This window comes from Thermobia domestica, chromosome 18, assembly GCF_964235325.1.
Source record: "Thermobia domestica chromosome 18, izTheDome1.hap1.1, whole genome shotgun sequence".
Taxonomy (NCBI): domain Eukaryota; kingdom Metazoa; phylum Arthropoda; class Insecta; order Zygentoma; family Lepismatidae; genus Thermobia; species Thermobia domestica.
The window spans coordinates 104138275-104158740 of NC_137471.1; the positions used below are offsets into that span (position 1 = coordinate 104138275).

The following is a 20466-nucleotide window of genomic DNA, read 5'->3' on the forward strand; positions in this document are numbered from 1 at the left end:
AGCGATTTTTACACCCTACACTGACAAATGCGTTGTTATATTCACCGTGGCTGATGCGTCAATGAATAAGCTTTCCCAAACAGTCAAAACTTTCATGCTACGAGGACAGATGTCGCCGCAGCAGCCAAATGGAAGCGGGAGTGGTTCAAAAGCGCACGAACTTTCTTGCTTCCCTGGTATTTATCCGATATAATTTGTGAATTAGGTCATCCTTAAAATATTGCATTACGATTGAATCAGTATTGTGCTATAGTGTATAATGGTTCACGCAAACAACTGTTCCTCATTGCGATGTTCTGTATGTACGTATATGATATTGTTCTAAAATATAAAGTTAACGCACTGAAGGAAATTATATTATTTTCAGGTATGATTCTCAAATGAATCAATATTTTCTGTAACTGAATAGAGTAGTCAATATGTTCGCAGGGCGTCAAGTGAAACACTCTCTCAAGACCGTGTTTCCCCAGCGATGAAGTATCCAACGTCATTCATGGTCTAGAGCTGTATGTCTATGTTTGGTCGTGATAGACTATATCTCATGCAAGAGATAATGAATCAACAACAATAGTAAAAAGTGCTGCAAACTAGACTTATCCAACAAATGAGAGAGGCTTTTTGGGTGAAACTTTTTCATGCATGATGGACCCCCGTGCCATAAAGCAAAAACCATAAGTACTGCCATTACGAGCAGAGAGTTCCAATTTAAACCCCTTAGAAAATCCTGGGCTTATATATATATATATATATATATATATATATATATATATATATATAAGAAAGAAAGTGAAGACAGCAAGGATTATCACAAAAATGGATCTCACTGCATCATTCATCCGAATATGCCATTGTGATGAGGTGAAAAGTAATTGTAAAGTTAATGAAAAGTATGCCGAACCGTACAGAAATGGTAACAAAATGCAAAAGAATGTATACGAAACACTAATACGTTGTAGCATGTGGAAACAAAGTTACAATAAATAGTTTCTTGAAGATTGTATTTAATTTTCTTCATTTTTCCACCTTTAGTCTGATAATTATAACTTGTTAAAGAGTTATAACTTACACGCGTCTGTAATTAAGACGCGAATAGAAAAAATATAGGACAAACACATTAAGAGACAGAACAGAAAACAAAGAACTCTCTAGATACTTATATATATATATATATATATATATATATATATATATATATATATATATATAAATTGTGTGATTGTTGTGATTGGAAGCAGACGTGTCTTTCGTGTTCTGCGCAATTCTCTTCGTTTAGTGTAGGTGACCTGAGGTTTAGTGCTCGTTGTTACGAAGTCATGTGTTGTAGAAGTTTTGATGGGACTTGTGGTTAAATCCGTTTTCGAATCGCTTCAGTGGTTCAGATGATTGACTGAAAATTTGCTATTTTCAAATTGCTATTTCCAATTAATGGTCGTTATTTTTCAAACAACATTACATTTCCAACAATGTAGTTGGGTGTAATTTAAATTTAAAATTTTATAATAAATATGGAAGATGATCGTAACTCTTCTAATGATACCAGTAATCCCTTTCACTGCTATTAGTGATGATATCAATAAAGACTGCAGGGCCATTAATGCAGATTTCTCGCATGTAAGCAACGCATCACGATCAAAATTTCACCAAAGAAATCAAACCGAAAATGATACCGCATTAAACATGAGCATTGATTTTTCAAACAGGTCTAACGAGACTACCTGTAAGCTTTGCAACAAATTGTGTGTTAGTTTAAAAGGCCTAGCAATTCACAATAGCAGGTGCCATTATGATATCAATAAAACCAAATCATGCTCGCTTTCACGGAAGTCGCAATCACCCACTGATAATGTCGATCACCCAAGAAAAAATTTGATCTCCAAATGCAATAAGCATCTAGCAAGATTGAAGTCTTGTATTCCAATGTTGCGCAGGGTACCTCGAGGGGCTAGAGCTACAGTGGCAGACTCTCTGTGCGAGGTATTGCAACAGATTGTACGTACAAACGACTCACAAGCTTGGATGGATCTCTTCTTTTTTCCTTACGTTACACTGTGCGTGCCATCAAAAGCTGACAAAGTGAATAATTTAACATCATGGGTTAAACAAAGAGTGCGATGTTGGTCTGATTCTCGTTGCGAAGCCCTTCCTAACCACAGTAAAAACTCTGTCAAAGCTCGACGACCAGTAAATTCCACTTTTAACATTAAGAATGTCGAGAACAAATTAGTAGATGGTGATGTCCGCAACGCAGCACGGCTTCTCATCTCAGAAGATATTATAGCTTCTCCGAATGGATCTGTATTAGAAGCATTAAAAGAGAAACATCCGGCTCACAGCCACCCTTTTGAACCTTCCGATCTCATTGAGCCCAGTATTGTAGTCCCTAGAGTATCAGTTGACGAGTTTACGAAGGCACTTAAATCATTTCCTTCCGGGTCATCAGGAGGTATGGACAGTCTCCGTCCTTCAATATTAAAGGACCTCCTACTCTCCCAAGACTGCAAAACTAAAGACCACCTGATTAACGCCATCTGCGATTTTCTCCACCTGATTATTTCCGGTGATGTGCCCACGGAAATTAGACCTATTTTCTTTGGAGCATCACTAATAGCTTTGAGGAAGAAAAGTGGCGGCATTCGTCCTATCGCAATAGGCAATGTGTGGAGGAGATTATCAGCCAAAATCATTTGCCATAGAATTAGAGAACCTCTAACACATTTTCTATCCCCACACTAACTAGGAGTTTGTTTTAACAAAAGAGACACTGACCAAAGCTTAAAACTTTACTTTATTTTAAATTAAAATAATTTAAATAAATTATTATATTTATTATATAATTTAAAATAAAGTAAAGTTTTAAGCTTTGGCCAGTGTCTCTTTTGTTAAAACAATTAATCCAAAGCCATGAATAGTCTTACTATAGGAGTTTGTGTCTCACATGGAGCAGAAGCAGCAGTCCACGCTGCTCGTATGTACTACTCTTTTCCGCACCAGCAGGAGAAAGTTTTTCTGAAAATAGACTTCAGAAACGCATTTAACGAGTTGAATCGTGACTCTATGCTCATACAGGTAAAAAACTGTTTTCCGTCAATTTATCGATACGTACATCAGTGCTACTCGCAACCGAGCAACTTATACTTAGGAGATGAAATAATCCTCTCTCGCGTGGCGTACAACAAGGCGACCCTCTTGGCCCTGGTTTGTTCGCACTAACCTTACAATCCATCGTTAATAGTATAAATACAGAACTGAACATATGGTATTTGGATGACGGGACTATAGCTGGAGACAAGGATACAGTACTAGAGACATTAGAAATGACGGGCTAAGGAGATCGGATTGCAAATGAATTTCTCCAAATGTGAGGTCAGCTTTCTCGGAGTTTCCAATGAGCAGTCTAATAACCTCTTCAAGCTGTTTGACGAAGCCGCGCCTGGGATTCAAAGAATATCGACAGATGACGCCAGCTTATTAGGAGCAGCATTATCTAATGAGGCAAGACGAACAATATTAAAAGACAAAATTTCTAAATTAGAATTCTTCTTTACACGTCTTTCCTTGATTTCAGCTCACTCTGCCTATTACCTACTACGTGCCTCATTGTCCATGCCAAGGTTGCTATATTTTCTTCGCTGTGCTCCTTCTTGGCGGGATGCTGATCTACTGGAATGCTATGACAACACCTTGAAAACCGGTCTAGAATCTATCCTGAATTGTTCACTCAACAATAACTCTTGATTGCAGGCGACCCTTCCTGTTAACTACGGAGGTCTCGGCATTCGTCGCGCCATGGATCTGCTATTTCATCCTTTCTGTCTTCATTCTATGGCGCTAAGCCATTGATCGAGACCATTCTCCAACAAGATCTTAGCCTAGAATCGGATTTGGATGTCAACGATAGCATTGCTAAGTGGTCATCTATAGTGGGATCAGATCCCCCTGACCATGATAAGAGAGGACTACAATCCCCTTGGGACGATCCTCTTATAAATCATCACTTTTCAGCTCTACTTCAGTCATCCGATAACCCAGAAGATAAGGCCAGACTTCTAGCTACATCATCTCCAGAAGCAGGAGCTTGGCTCCATGCTATCCCGTCACCTTCTTTAGGATTACATCTTCCCAATGACAGTTTTCGAATTGCCAGTGCACTGCGTTTGGGAGCAGATGTTTGCGAGCAACACAGATGTCCTGCCTGTAGAAGTGTCGTAGACAAGAAGGGCCTTCATGGACTCTCCTGTGCCAATAGTGCGGGCAGACATTCACGCCACTCCAGCGTCAACGACATTATCATGAGGGCACTAATTTCAGCAGGCGTTCCTTCTACACTCATGCTCAAAAATTAGGGATAATTGCAGATTGTGGTACTACACAACGTGGCACTACACAAAACTGGCGCTAATAGCATAGGCAGATAATGAACACAATATACGAACAAACGAAACATATTGGTACCACGGTATTGGTGATATCCACGGTAACCACAGTATCCACGGTACTGGTGATAAGTTGAGAAACACATGTGCTACACAACGCCACTGTTTCCTGCGCATGTACCCCGACATCAATATGGGATATGATCACCATGCACACGTACACAGGCCGCACGACGGGTTGGCATACTCTGGATCAGGTGGTCGAGCAGCTGCTGGGGTATAGCCTCCCACACTTGCACCAGTGCCTGTCGGAGTTCCTGAAGTGTCCTAGGGGTTTGAAGACGTGCTGCGATACGTCGACCGAGAGCATCCCAGACATGCTTGATGGGGTTTAGGTCTAGAGAACATGCAGGCCACTCCAGTCGCCTGATATCTTATGTTTCACGGTACTCCTCCAATATGGCAGCTTGGTGGGGCCGTGCGTTATCATCCATCAGGAGTAAGATTGGACCCACTGCACCCCTGAAAAGGCGAACATACTGATGCAAAATGACGTCCCGATACACCTGACCTGTTACAGTTCCTCTGTCGGGGTGTACGTGAACCAATCATAATCCCACCCCACACCATCAAACCACTACCTCCATACAGGTCCCTTTCAAGGACATTATGGGGTTAGTATCTGGTTTCTGCTTCACGCCAGATAATAACACGGCGAGAATCACTGTTCAGACTATTCCTGGACCCGTCCGTAAATATAACCTGGGACCACTGTTCCATTGACCATGTACTGTGTTCTTGACACCAGGCTTTCCGGCCCTCCTGTGAACAGGGGTCAGTGGAATGCACCTTGCAGGTCTCCGGGCGAATAAACCATGTCTGTTCAGTCGTCTGTAGACTGTGTGTTGGGAGACAACTGTTCCAGTGGCTATGGGAAGGTCCCGAACAAGGCTACCTGCTGTACTCCGTGTTCGTCTGTGGGCACTGATGGTGACATATCGGTCTTCTTGTGGTGTTGTACACTGTGGACGTCCCGTACTGTAGCGCCTGGACACGTTTCCTGTCTGCTGGAATCGTTGCCATAATCTTGAGATCACACTTTGTGGTACACGGAGGACCCGTGCTACGACCTGCTGTGTATGACCAGCCTCCTGTCGCCCTATTACTCTACCCCTCCTAACGTCATCAACATGTGTTCTTTGAGCCATTTTCAACACATAGTCACCATTAGCACGTCTGACAACATCTGCACACTTACACGCTGCACCGTACTCAGACATGCACCAACACACCTCTGGTATTTGGACTGCTGCCAGCGCCACCGTGCGACGACCGCACCGCATGCACCGCACCGAATGGTCAAACGCACCGCATGGTCATACCTAGAGGTGATTTCCAACCGAAAACCGCCCATCTGAACGTTGTTTCACCATGTATCCGCATTATCCTTAATTTATGAGCACGAGTGTATATGTGAACCGTTGGGATGCAGTCGTGCAGACGGCAAGAGGCCAGATGGTATGACGCTAGAAGAAAGGAAAAGCACTTTTATGGGATTTTACTTGTTCCGACACCTTCGCCCCTTCAAATCTGCATTCTTCCTCAGCACAAGCTGGCAACGTGTCTGCTCGCTGGGAAACAGAAAAGCGCAGGAAGTATAGCAATTAACTCGACAAATATCATTTTGTCGCTATAGCTGTCGAATCGGGTGGTTCATGGGGTCCCGAAGGCTTTAACTTTATAAAAGAAGTTGGTCACCGCATTTATTTATCGTCTGGAGATGCTAGAGCAACCTCTTTTCTACTGCAACGTATCAGTATGGCAGTACAAAGAGGGAACGTTGCATCAGTTTTGGGAACGCTACCCTCTGGTAAGGAACTGGAGGAGATCTTTTGTCTGTAATCTCGGCGAAGGTTTGAGGATGCTGTTGCGAGGCTTATCAGAATAACGTGTATTAGTGGATAATTATATTTTGATATTCTGTAACATGTAAATTGTGCACTGTTCAAGGAATGTAATCTTTTGTAGTTTTGCCAGCGGGCTTCATGCAAAGTGGGTTCTGTGCGTAAAATTGTTCATGTCTGGTTCCTTATTTTTTGCTGTTTTGCTTACTGTTTTGCTGTTTTTCTATCGCTGTTAAAATTTGCATGTGTTATTACTAAAAGACGCAACGAGATCTCTATATTTTTACATTTAACTATATGTAATTATATTAATAAATAATAAGTTTGTTAAATGAAACAAAAATTATGCAACAATATTAATTTAATATTATGAAGATTTTTCTGCCAGTTAACGTCTGATGAAGATAACGTCAAGTTATTGAAACTGTTACAACTTATTTTAATTTTAATAAAGAAATATATGTATTCCAATATTCCAAATTATCGCTAATAAAAATAATATATATATATATATATATATATATATATATATATATATATATATATATATATATATATATATATATATATATATATATATATATATATATATATATCCCTTTGGGGATCCCATGGTACATTGCGTTATAACTCTCCTATTTGAGCTTTTCCGTCCGTTTTTTTGGTTTTCAAGTCCAGAGGCATTGTAGAAGACTTTAAGTATGGTTTCACACCTTCCTGCGTCGAGACATAGGAGGTGATGATGTCATAATTCTAAAATATATATTTTCTTTTAATATTGCGGGGCCGGTCTATGTTCATTATCTTTGGCGGGCTTATTTTTGCACGTAGAAGATTGAAATTTTGCACAAACATTCAGTCCACCGAGTAGTATTTACCAGATTTCTGCGTTAAAACAGGGGAGGATCCAGAGGGGCAAAAAGTTGAAAAACGGGATATTTTACCAAAACATCCCTTTCTTCGCGATTTTCCCGCCCTAGATACATGATGGAGACAACTGAATGGTACCGCCTGAAAGGCAGTTCTATTCTGAAGAGAATGATGTGCGACACATGGCCCTAGGGTAATTAGGGAAGCGTCAGGGAATTTTTATCAAAATATACTTCTGTATAGGGGAATTTCGGACATTTTCGGTATTATTTTTTTTTTTGCGGGCTTATTTTTGAACCTAGAAGATTGAAATTGTGCACAAACATTCAGTCCACCGAGTAGTATTTACCAGATTTCTGCGTTAAAACAGGGGAGGATTCAGAGGGGCAAAAAGTTGAAAAAAGGGATATTTTACCAAAAAATCCCTTTCTTCGCGATTTTCCCGCCCTAGATACATGATGGAGACAACTGAATGGTACCGCCTGAAAGGCAGTTCTATTCTGAAGAGAATGATGTGCAAACCATGATCCTAGGGTAATTAGGGATGTCTCAGGGAATGTTTAAAAATTTCCCTCTGTATACGGGAATATGGGACATTGTCGGTATATATTTTTTTGGCGGGCTTACTTTTGCACCTGGAAAATTGGAATTGTGCATAAAGATTCAGCCCACCTATTAGTATTTATCAGATTTTTTTCAGATCTCTGCGTTAAAACAGGGGGGTCCAGAGAAGCTAAAAGTTGAAAAAAAGGATAATTAGACCCAAAAATCGCTTTTTTCGGAATTTTCCCGCCTTAGATACATGATGGAGACACGTGAGTCATACCGCCTGAAAGGCAGTTTTAAGCTGAAGAGAATGATGGGCGAAACATACCCTAGGGTAATTAGGGATGTCTCAGGAATTTTTTTACCTGAGATCATGGTGTTTTACGGTAATTTGGGGCATAGTGGGAATTCCTGATAAAATTTCTCCCGCCCTTAGTATTCAAGATAGAAACTTGAAATTTGGCACACACATTCAGTATACCAAGTACTATTTATCAGATTTTTTTTAGATGGCTACGTTCACACAGGGCCGCTCCAGAGGGGCCCAAAGTGCGAGAAAAAAAATCCCTCCGAAATTTTTCCTTTGACATAATTTTTCCCGCTCCTGGTATATGGTATGAGCATGCAAGTGGTACCATTTGAACGCCAGCTCCATTCTGAAGAGAATGAGGTATGAACCATGATCCTAGGATAAATAGTGACGATGCAGTAGCTGCTTGACTGAAAGTCTAAAAAATACCCCAAAAACCCCGGATCCCTTAAGGGATATATATATATATATCTTATGACATAATCGTTATATACCCTTTAAACAACCCTCATATATGGAAGAGTATTTCTTAAAATCAGTGCGCACCGAGACAAAATTCTTGGAATCACAATGCGGCGAAGTTTCTCGCTCACAACTTTTTCTGTGTGTGTGTGTGTGTCGTTGCTCGCCCACTTCTCTCTTCGTATGGCGTAATTCGGAAGAAAAATTCGGCTCAGTTTGGTTTCCTCTACCTACGCAAGCTGAATTGCGAGACTAAAAGGCAGCACCGAAGTATATGCTATAATTTGCATATTTTGTAAAAAATACTGATTATTTATATTGCTGTGTGTTTAAATGTGGTTAATATGTTTTCAATAATGTAATAATTAATCAATCAAGTTCTGTCTGTGAAGTAACTACCTAACACCTAAGTGCTTTGTGGAAACTAACTTCCGTTCTAATGGTGTATTCATACGCGTCCATTATGTGGCAAGAAAGCAACTCACACAGGGCGCGAGGAGTGGAATTCCTGCCACAGTAGAAAACAGAGCACACAATTTCGCTCCCACTTCAGTTTCGTAAACATAGTAACATGGAAATTTTCAACCTAATAGATGAAATCCATGTAACCATCAACTCTTTACTATAAAAAATGATTTACAAACGTTTTTATTATTAAAGTGCTTCGAAAGTTCCAATCGTCTGTGAAAATGTACCAAACGACGAAATACAGTGGTCTGCGTTAACTAGAATGGAAGAGGGAACGAGCATGCGGAAGGAGTGATAGGATTCAACAAACTGTGGATAAATTTCTCATCTCCAGTGAACAGTGCTTACGTCTTTGGTTGTTCGACTTTCGTTACCGTAAATACGCGCGCGGATACATGGTATTCAATCATCAGCGCTATACGGGGTCAAATTGCAATGCTGTGAAAAGTATTTTAGTGTTTGTAAAATGTGAAGTGTTATAATAATTAAAAGGCTGGAAATATAAATATTAAATATGTTTTGTGGGTGTTAATTCAAGCATAAAAAATCATAATAAAAATGTGAAAGCGTGCATGTTATATAATAATACTTGTGTTAGAGAATAATTTTTGGGCATGTGTAGATTTCAATACGTTTATAGTTTTCGCAGTGCTACAGGTTCCCAACGTTCCCCGAACTTTGACCGTAAACTGGGTAACCGCCATTGGGAACAACCAGCAGACTCAGCTGGGTGAACACAGGGAGTTACCACGAACACGGTATCAATTTAATGGTAATAGTCCATAGTTCGAATCCTGACCTTTACCACTTTTGTTCTTAGTTGGTTAATGTTTACTTGTGGGTTGATATCATCCAGTCCAAGAGTCTGTTTTCTTTCATGAATCAGTACAAGGACGTTCAGGGATCAAACCCGATACCATTAAATCTGTTTACACAAACAGTAACCCACAGGGAACGAACTCATATACCCTCATAATATATATATATATATATATAGTAAATAATATTTCCTGACTCTGAAACAAGTAAAACTTTGGATGAAGTGATCGCCCACGATGTCTTCGTAATAAAATGCTTTTCCCTACGTAAACGGTATCACGTAACGTTTTGTGTAGAAAGAGTTGGAGAAAGCTCTTGCAATTTAAATACCAGCTAAATGACAACATATGGCCATGAATCAGGATGTGATTCCATAAGGATGTAATTTAAAAGCTAAGTACCACTTGAATAAAATAGCGGATAAAAAAATGTTCTTAACATTAAATGATATAATGACTGTTCAGCATGTCTTGACACTAATGACAAAATTAACCTCTCAAATCATGTTGTTTCGTCTAAATTTAGGAACATTAGAAACAATTCTTATGAGAGTCTTGTCAATATTTTCCTACTTTAAGATAAAAACATATATTTACATATTAATTTTCCGGCCAGAGATATATTAACATAACTGTCACTAGTTGTATTTGGCAGAAAATATTCTTCGAAATATACACATCATTGTTGTTAATAAAGATTGTTCGCTTTCTGCAAAATTCTACCTAGAACTGGAGGAAATTCTCTGATATCCGGTTCTTCAGGTGGATTTCGCTGAATTATATCAGACTTTCGCTGTAACCTGGTTTAAATTTTCCTTTTGAAATAATTCAATATAAAACTTGGAGCAACAACCTGTATTACTTGATTATGAAAGTAATATGTTCTTATATGAACTTATTTTTGTTGTTCATTCATTTTAAACTTTTCATTTTACAGGGCTTTGTTTAAAGTAGCTTTTCTTTTGAAATAAATTACTTATAATCAAATTGAAAACCTCTGTGTTTGAAGCCTATGTTAAATAGATAATGCATATTCCATTGTTAAACAGACCCCCTCCTCTAGTCTAGTGGTTAACGCATACGCCTGTAATGTACGTGGCCCCGCATTCGATTCTTGGTAAGACACAACAAAAATTTAGGTATAATCCAATAATATATATATATATGGGTGATTCCACGAAAAAGGGAAATTTTCTGTCACGGGCATTTCTTCAAACTACCACTAGAAAGAATCACCTCATTTTTATTTTGTTTGGTAGTAACCGTCACAAAGTAGGTATGCCATGTATAACAGTTTGCAAATATAACACGAAACATACGTAAAAAATTAATTATTACCCAAATTCTCAACACCGTGGGCTGTCACAGACTACAGTTGACTGATTTTAATCAATAAATTACAACTGAAGTCGCAAATCAAACATCATTTAATGGTAATTAAATGGAAGAGAACACTTCAATGTTTCGGTTTTGTGGAAAGTAAATCTTTACAACGATTATTTTGGAAAGCTTGACTATGCTTCGTTTCTGTCACCTCTATTTCGTCTCAACTCCATGGCAATAGAAAAAATTATCATTGTTCTCAACAGATAGCATGGTCGTCCACATTGGCAACACCCACAAGAAGACAAGGCAGACATGTTTGACTGAAGAACAGAAAAAGTTGTGTGCATGTGTTAAAAGCTATAGGAAAAATATTTTTGTGTGTGGAAAGCAGGTGCGTATATTAATTGATTCTCAACACCATGGTATTTATTACTGAATGTATTTGTATGGTATATACCTTCTTTCCCTTGAGAAACCTACGCCTTAACGTAGAAAATTCGTACACAATTACTCACATGTACTGGTTAAAAAGTGGGCCGGTAAAAATAAATTATATTCGATTTTCTCAACTCCATGGTTCTCAACTCCATGTCCATCTGAAAACTAAGGAATCCACGGTGTTGAGACAAGTCACGGAGTTGATAATCCTGTAGTGTTTGTTATGCTCATGCTCTTCCAAATATTTGTTCTTTCAATATATTGATAGAAATAAAGCTCGTTTATGGTCTAGTGACTGGTATGCTCGCCTTTCGTGCGTGGTTCTGGGTTTGTTTCCCGGTGGAAGCTCAAAAATTAATGGTGTTTACTTCGCACAGTAAGGCAATTAAAAAACTCATTTGAGTAGAGATGTACTGAAACCTGATCGCGCAGACCATCGCAACGGTCGTAGGAGCCGACACGCTCACCACGTGTCATTCACACTCAAAGACGGCTGGAGGGTCCTAGCCCATTTAAGAGTCTTCATCCCGGCGAAATTAAAATACCGCTAATTTTAGAGTAATTATGTGATATCTTCAAATAGATAAAAGATAATCGAAATGTGGAACAAGAGCGCCCTAGACAATATTATTTTACATGAGAAACCGTTATCACGACTCACTTATCTGCTTTCGATTTCGAGCCATTTTGAAAATCGGCATTTATTTTCGCGTTTCTAAACAGTTGAAAACGGAAAGCCACTAGGTGACTTGTGATAACGGTACCTCACACAAAATAATATTGTCTATGACGCTCTTGTTCCATATTTCAATTATCTTTTATCTATTTGAAGATATCACATAATTACTGTAAAATTAGCGGTATTTTAATTTCGCCGGGATGAAGACTCTTAAGGAGTGTTTCGCGGAAGTTCAGATTTGGGGCTGTCAGGTAGCCGGAGGTAAAACTTCAGTCAAGTCAAGATGGATGGTATCTGTTTTTAACCTATTGACGTCTGAATCTTATGATCAACTAATTGTTTTCTTTTCAGAGATTGTCGAAGAGTCTGAGGGCAATATGCGGACAGTCAATTTTATGACGCGGATCGGGAGGAATTTCTCCTGGCCTACTAAACCTGACGTTTAAAAAGCGTTGGCAGTTGTCATTCTGTGTAGACTAGAACAGCCCTTCCCTGTTTCCTCAAGACATTTCCTTCATTGGAGTGGAAAATGAGGGCTACTTAACAAAGAACATCGAATTATCCAAAGAAAACAGAAATGATGAGTGCCTTACACTGTCATTTAGTGTGCATTATACAGGGCGTTTCAAACAATACCGACAACGTTTGGGAGGTGATTCCTAACACCAAGATAAGATAAAAGTATAGACCAATCTGGGTGCACAAATGCTTCCTTTCGCAGTTATAGGCTGCCGAAAACATGAAAAAAATTAACTTTGAAGGTAAAGGTCCATCGCATAAAACTATGGGACCTACCGTAGTCGGGTCAGACTTCACTTAGGAATTAGTATGTGCGCTATCCAAATATCCATGTTTCAGAATCTTGCGGTACTTCCACAACAACTTTTATAGAAGTAGTTGGTGAGTACTTCAGATTATACGCCCGTAACCAAACTCCCTCTATAAAAATTGCTTCGTGAGTACCTCAGGATTCTGAAACATATTTTTGGATAGTGCACATATTAGTTCCTAAGTGAAGTCGTGACCCGACTACGGCAGATCTCATAGTTTTGGAACTATGGACCTTTTAAAGTTCATTTTTTTCATGTTTTCGGCAGCCTATAACTCCGAAAGGAAGCATTTGTGCACCCAGTTGTCTATACTTTTCGTCTTATCTTGGTGTCAGAAATCAGCTCCCAAACGATGTGTGTATCGTTTTGAAACACCTTGTATATATACCAAATATACGGTACAAATACACTTACCAAATATTGAAAAAGTATTGCACTTTTCGACGTGTGGACTTGATCACACAGAGAAGACAAACGGTTTACATAAGCTCAGAAAACAAATGAAGTAGACAATAGACAGGTTTAGTGACTACTTCGTCTGTTTCGTAAGCTTATGTAAAAAGTTTGTCCTCTCCATATGATAGTCAACATATTGAAAGCGCAATAATTTTTCAATATCCGATAAGTGTATGTGTATTTCTTTTTTTCTTATTTACGTCACATATTCATATATATATATATATATATACTCAATTTTGGAACCTTCATTAGATATATTTTCATATGCTTGCAGTATTTTCTGGAGTATTTTTGTATAACAAATTACGTGTCATCTAGTTTGTTAGAATTTTATTCAACATAAGGAGAACAATTCTAACTTACAAAAACTATTGGAAAATTATTTCAATTTTTATGTAAATTATAAGTTTAATCACTTATAAACCAAAATTTATCACCCAGATGTATCACGTTTCTCAACTCCACAGCAATTTTCAACTCCGTGTTAACTAATCTCAACTCCGTGACCTATGGTCTCAACTCCGTGGGTGCTGAAAAGTTTATTATTTTTTATTTACTACACCAATAACGATTCAGCTCTGCTGAACACCTAATTAACATGTACTTTGTAGTAGTAAGTGCATGTGATATTTTTATTGAAATAGGCGACCATCAACGGAACAAAAATTTTCCAAGTGAAAATTTCCCTTTTTCGTGGAATCACCCATATATATATATATTTGGTCTAGGAATTAATTCGTGCGGTTTTACAAAAGATGGCGTAACTAGCTTATTGTCCCATAGTTTCGTTGATCCAAACATGCGTTGAAAACTACTGTCATTGAGCATCTTGTTTAGTATATGTCAGTTGCTTGAAGCGGAAACAACAACATTTTTTCTTCAACTGAAAATGGCGCATTTTGTGCCTGATAAAGTGTTTTTGCGGGGAGTTATTCTTCATTGCTTTAACATGAAGAAAAGTGCTACCGCAAGTCATCATATTTTAGTGGAAGTGTTTGGTGACCATGCTCTAGCTGAGCGAACGTGTCAGAAGTGGTTTGCACGGTTTAAAGGTGGTGATTTCAGCTTGGAAGACCAAAAGCAATTTGGACAGCCAAAAGAATTTGAAGATGAAGAATTGAGAGCATTGCTTGATTAGGATTCGTGTCAAACGCAGGACGAATTTGCAGAAGCATTTGGAGTTGAGCAAACAACAGTTTCCAAACGTCTCAAAGCCATAGGAATGATTCAAAAGATGTCTTATTGGGTTTCACATGAATTGAAAAGAAAGACGTTGAAAGAAGAAAAACCGTTTGCGAATTGCGAATTCAAAGACAGAAAAGGAAGGGATTTTTGCATCGAATTGTAACTGGTGATGAGAAGTGGATTCATTACGAGAATCCTAAACGAAAAAAGGCCTGGGTGAAGCAAGGTGAACCAGGTCCTTCACAACCGAAACGAGATATTCATTGTGCAAAGGTTATGCTGTATATATGGTGGGATTTGAAACGTGTGGTGTACTATGAACTTCTGAAACTTGGTGAAACTATTAATGGACACCGCTATCGACAACAATTAATGCGTTTGAAGCAAGCTCTGGCCTGAAAACGACCAGAATGGAATAACAGGCATAATAAACTTATTTATCAAGATGATAACGCTCGACCACATGTCGCAAAACCGGTCAAAACCTATTTGGAAAATGTCGGATGGAAAGTGTTACTCCACCCGCGATATTCACCAGACACTGCTCCGTCTGACTACTACTTGATCGATTGCATGAATAACGATTTGATTGGACAGCGGTTCACTTCTTCAGAAAATATCGAAAAATGGATCTTTGATTAGATTGCGTCAAAAGATGAGGAATTCTTTCGACACGGAATCCGTAAATTGCCTGAAAGTTGGGAGAAAGTAGTGGCTAGCGATGGACAATATTTTTGTTAACGTATTCATTTACTTTGTTTTTGAAATAAAGCTTCAATTTTTTTTAAAAACCGCACGAATTAATTCCTAAACCAAATATATATATATATATATATATATATATATATATATATGTATTTTATTAAACGCTTGCAGGGACATGGGTTTAGAAGTAAATGCAGAGAAAACTAAATACATGGAAGTGCGTCGGGACCGTAATACATCAAATTATAGATGCGTTAAAATATTAAATAATACTTTTGATAAAGTGGATGGTTTCAAATATCTAGGATCAATATTGACAGAGGAAAATCATATTCACGAACAAATTAAATGTCGACTAAAAGCAGGGAATTCGTGTTACTATTCGGTTCAAAATCTCTTGTTGTCACGAATTCTGAAGAGGAATTTGAAGCTTAAAATATATAAATCGATAATCATGCCTGTTGTTCTATATTGATGCGAAACATGGTCGCTTACACTGAAGGAAGAACATAAACTGAAAGTATTTGAGAACAAAATCCTGAGACGAATATTCGGACCCAAGAAGAACGGGAATGGGGAATGGCGGAAACTTCATAACGAGGAACTACATAATTTATACGGTTTACCCAACATTGTTAGGGTCGTAAAGTCTAGGAGGCTTAGGTGGGCACGTCATGTAGCTAGAATGGAAGAAACTAGAAACGCTTTCAAAGCCTTAACTGGAAGACCAATTGTTAAACGACCATTAGGAAGACCTAGGCGCAGATGGGAGGACAATATTAAGATGGATCTCGCAGAGATAGGAATACAAAGTAGAAACTAGATGCAGTTAGCTAAGGGTAGAAGTCAGTGGAGAGCTTTCGTGAATGCGGCGTTGAACCTCCGGGTTCCATAGGCCATACACTCAGAATGTTCTTTATATATCATAATTGAACAAAAATCCCGTTGAATACCAATACAATCCGTCAAATTTAATAGGTTATTTATAATTAAAAAATTAACAAAGGTTATTTATTTCTAAAAATTTAAGGAAAAACATTTTTGAAATTGATACTGAAAGAGGTTTATAGGGTGAATGTGAATATTAGTGCGTTTCAATAATTATTCATTTGATAGTGTTTTCAGTTAAATGACGAAGTTTGAAATGTATAAAGTCTAGAAAAGTGCGGTACAGATCTTTTAGAAATTGACATTTCAACTGCATCACCGCAGTATTTATATCTTTTCTCATTTACAGTGTGAAGCACTCTATTTGTATGGAGTTATGCTGCTTGTTGTGGACCTCCATATTGAAGGCCCAATTCGTGAGAGAATGCTTGTATCTTATTATCGCTACAGTGCGCAACGATCGAGTACAGAGAGCAATATTGATGATGTATGCAAATTACTTAGGTCAACAGGGTTTTCAAATAGTGCAGGAGTAAGAAGAGTGCCAAATTACCCTGATGATTATTTCAGGTAAGTACTGCATGATATAGTATATTACTTTAGAAGTATTTTAATATTTTATTCCGTGATAATTCTCCATTTTTCACTATTTTTTTAAACAACATAATTCTATGATGGCCATCACGGAATAAAGTACATACGAGGGTCACTACGAAAGTTATGAGATGTGAAATAACTTACATACTTAAAATCAATTTAACATTTACATTTTCTCAAAGTATTCACCATTGCACTGTACACACTTTTGTATTCTCGAAAACCACTTTTGGAAGCAGTGTTGGCAGTGTTTTTCTTCAAGTGTTGAAAGTTCATTCTCGTAAGCCACTACAGCTTCTTCAGGGCTGCAAAATCTCTTCCCACGCATGCGGTCTTTGATCCTGGGAAACAGAAAAAAAAATCACAGGGGGCAGGTCAGGGCTATACGGCGGATGAGTCATAAGTTTGACCTCCGTAGATTCTAAAAACTGAATTGTGATGGCCGTGTGTGCGGACGCGTTTTCATGATGAAGCAGGATCCCACGCAATCCAGTTCTTGGATGCCGTTCCCGAAGCTTCTGGAACACTTTTGTTTGACAAACAGTGGTGTACCACTAAGCAGTAACAGTCCTTTGTTCTTCAAGTGGAACAGTTGCAACATGGCCAGATTTGGAGAAGAAAGTTGCGATCATCTTCTTCCCCACACTTCGCGGTCGCTTCACTTTCGTGAGTGGATTTTCGTCTGGAAAGATTCAAACTGTAGACTGGCGTTAACTTTCAGGGTCAAATTGATAGATCCAAATCTCATCACCAGTAACAATGTCAGAGACGCGTCGAGAATTGCCTCCATCAAATCTTTGCAAGCATTTCTTCACACCATTCCACACGCATGCGCTTCTGCTGTTCAGTCAAAGTGTGAGGCACCCAACGAGATGAAACCTTCCTGAGCCGAAGATGATCATGAAGAATTTTTGTTACTGCTGGCGATCCAATGTTCACTGTAGATTCAATGTCCTTGAAAGTTGTTTGAGGATTTTCTCGAATCATTTGTTCCACAGCGGCAATATTTTCATCTGACACAGCTGTTTTTGCGGACGTCCAGCTCTCTTTTCATCTTTAAGCGATGTCCGGCCTCTTCTGAATTCACCAAACCACCGAAAAATTGTAGCACGGGAAGGAGCAAGGTCCCCAAATGCCCCTGCAAACAGTCAAGGCTTTGTGTCTCGTTCAAACCACTTTTGAAATCGTAAAGGATCACTGCCCGAAAATGTTCCCTTTCGAGCTCCATTCTAGACAGCCGAATACTGCCCACATCAACAAACAAGTGAAGGCGTTACGGCTACGCCGATAATCGGGGCGAGTTGAAACTTCGCTTCTTCGCTTCTTTGCTCAGGATACCACTACCGAACGCAATTGTTGGAATTCAAATACTGTGTCACAACAATGCGTATCTCAAAACTTTCGTAGTGACCCTTGTATAGTAAGCACATAGTCTTGAAAAAATATACTAAACAATCAATTTTTAATTTGTTCTGTATGCTATCTCATGAGCATTGGCCGGCGACAAAGAAAAACTATACAACGCTTTAGAATTAATCTAAGAATCCAGTAGGGAACCTTAAAGACTGCCATCGGATCTGGAGCTCATAACTGGTGTGTACGAAACCATGTAAAAGTACAATAAAAATATACATTGCAATAAAAATAAATTTATAGAAATTTATAACCTTCAGGCAGGTGTGAATAACTTAAACTTCCGGCCTTTTTGAGTTATACGACCGTACGTGCGGCATACTATATGGGAGAAGAGAAAAACATCTCAACTCCAGAATACTTGTGTTTTGTACGTAGAAGCGGTTATTACAGAACAAATTATTCTTTATTACTCTTTCATATTTCATTTACAGTTTCCACTCCCAAAATGCAACTTACGATTACGGTTAAACATCCTTCGTACGAACTACAAGAAACCTTCAAAATTGCACAGAGTGCGGCAATTCTCCTGCTGGAAGGTTAACAACTTAAACCCAATGAAAATAGCTCAGTATAACAAATTGTATATCCTTTAGTGTGTTTTGGTACCCATTGCGAATAACACACATTTTGCTACAAGGTTTTAATGTTATATGTAGTATAAGTTTTTTACCGAAACTTGAAGAAACTAATATATTTTGGTTGTTCTGCATCACGCTTTTGAGCAGATAACAAAGTAAAGCTTACATTCAATAGCGTTATATTATCTGAAGGCAGAGAAAGTAACAGAAAGAGCAGAAACAAATGGATTTAGTTATCATTGTTAGCAACCACGTAGATATTCCTGGTGACAAGTTTGATAAATACGAGGGTCACGCTATATATCTTGAGATACAGAAAACTACAAGGCGTGTAATGCCAATGAGTTCATTTAATTATATTCAAAGTAATCCCCACCTACATTAATGCACTTTTGTAATCGAAGTTTCCACAACTAAAAGGCTTGAAACGAATCACGTTTGGGAATGCTTTCAAAAAAGTGATTAATTGCCTCATCAATCTCTTCCTCCGTCGAGAAACGTCGACCACGTAAATATTTTTTAGATTAAAGAACAACCAGAAATCATACATGACTAAATCAGGGGAGTAGGACAGGCGTGAATTGCTTTCACCTTTTTTTTTACGTAAAATGTCAGCTGTTTGCTGTGTCGTGTGTGACAATGGATTGTCGTGATGCAACATTAACCTGTGAATCCTGGCTGACTCAAGCACTGCAGATAAACATTTTGTGGCGTGCCACGTGGCTGCAACTGTACGTTGCTCTTCAAGCTTAATTGCTTTCACTAGACCTGTACTCCGAAAGAAAACTGCATTCATAACTTTCTTGACAGACGTTTGCTTTTTTGCCATTGTTGGGGTTAGGTCATCTTCGTGAATCCACACACGGCCTTCCTGGCGGGTAGGAACATCGAAAAATGGAATGTATGTTTCATCACATGTTACGATTTTAGACAGAATACTATGACCACCATTAATTAACATTTCTAGCGTTTCCCGCGCGATTCTTACTCGCTCTGCCTTTTGAAAATCGTTCAGCGTATGGGGCACCCAACGACTAACTTTTTTTTTTTTTTCATTCATATGGAAATGGTCATGTAAAATTGAATTGACTGTAGTAGATCCAACACCAAGAGTTGCCTCAAATCACTTGATAGGTGCATCTTGGACTTTCTTCGATCATATGTCGCACTCGCTCAATGTTGTCAACAGTCACTGACGAACAGGGCCTACCAGCACGTGCCTTATCACCAAATGGTATCCACCTTCTTTTAAATTCACTATACCACCGAAACACAGTTGCCCGTGATGGACTTCCATCACCAAATGCGTGTTACAACCGGTCAAGACTTTGTTGTTCACTTAAACCGACCTTTAAACCGTAGTAGATCATTGCACACACATGTTCTCTGGACAACTCTATGTTTCCTTAAGAACTCGTCTGTACCACGTGCACTCTGTGACAACAAGCGACTCAACTGATGTTAGGCCTTTACTCCCGAAGGATGTTTTTTTTTTTTTAATACAGTTTTGCCAGCTCTTACACCTCTAGTTTCGTGGCATCTCGAAATATATAGCGTGCTCCACGTATATGATTCCAGGAATTAGTGATTTTACAAAAGCTTTGAGAACCACAT

General features: G+C 38.6%; 1 protein-coding gene across 5 annotated transcripts in view; it reads left to right on the forward strand.

The window, feature by feature from the left end:
* Strump (WASH complex subunit strump) overlaps positions 1-20466 on the forward strand; it is a 579189-nt gene that overhangs the window by 144768 nt on the left and 413955 nt on the right. For all 5 annotated transcript variants that reach the window (XM_081746920.1, XM_081746918.1, XM_081746916.1 and 2 more), the window contains exon 5: positions 16611-16831. In XM_081746920.1, the coding sequence (XP_081603046.1) occupies positions 16611-16831 (221 nt within the window). The remainder of the gene's footprint in view (positions 1-16610; positions 16832-20466) is intronic.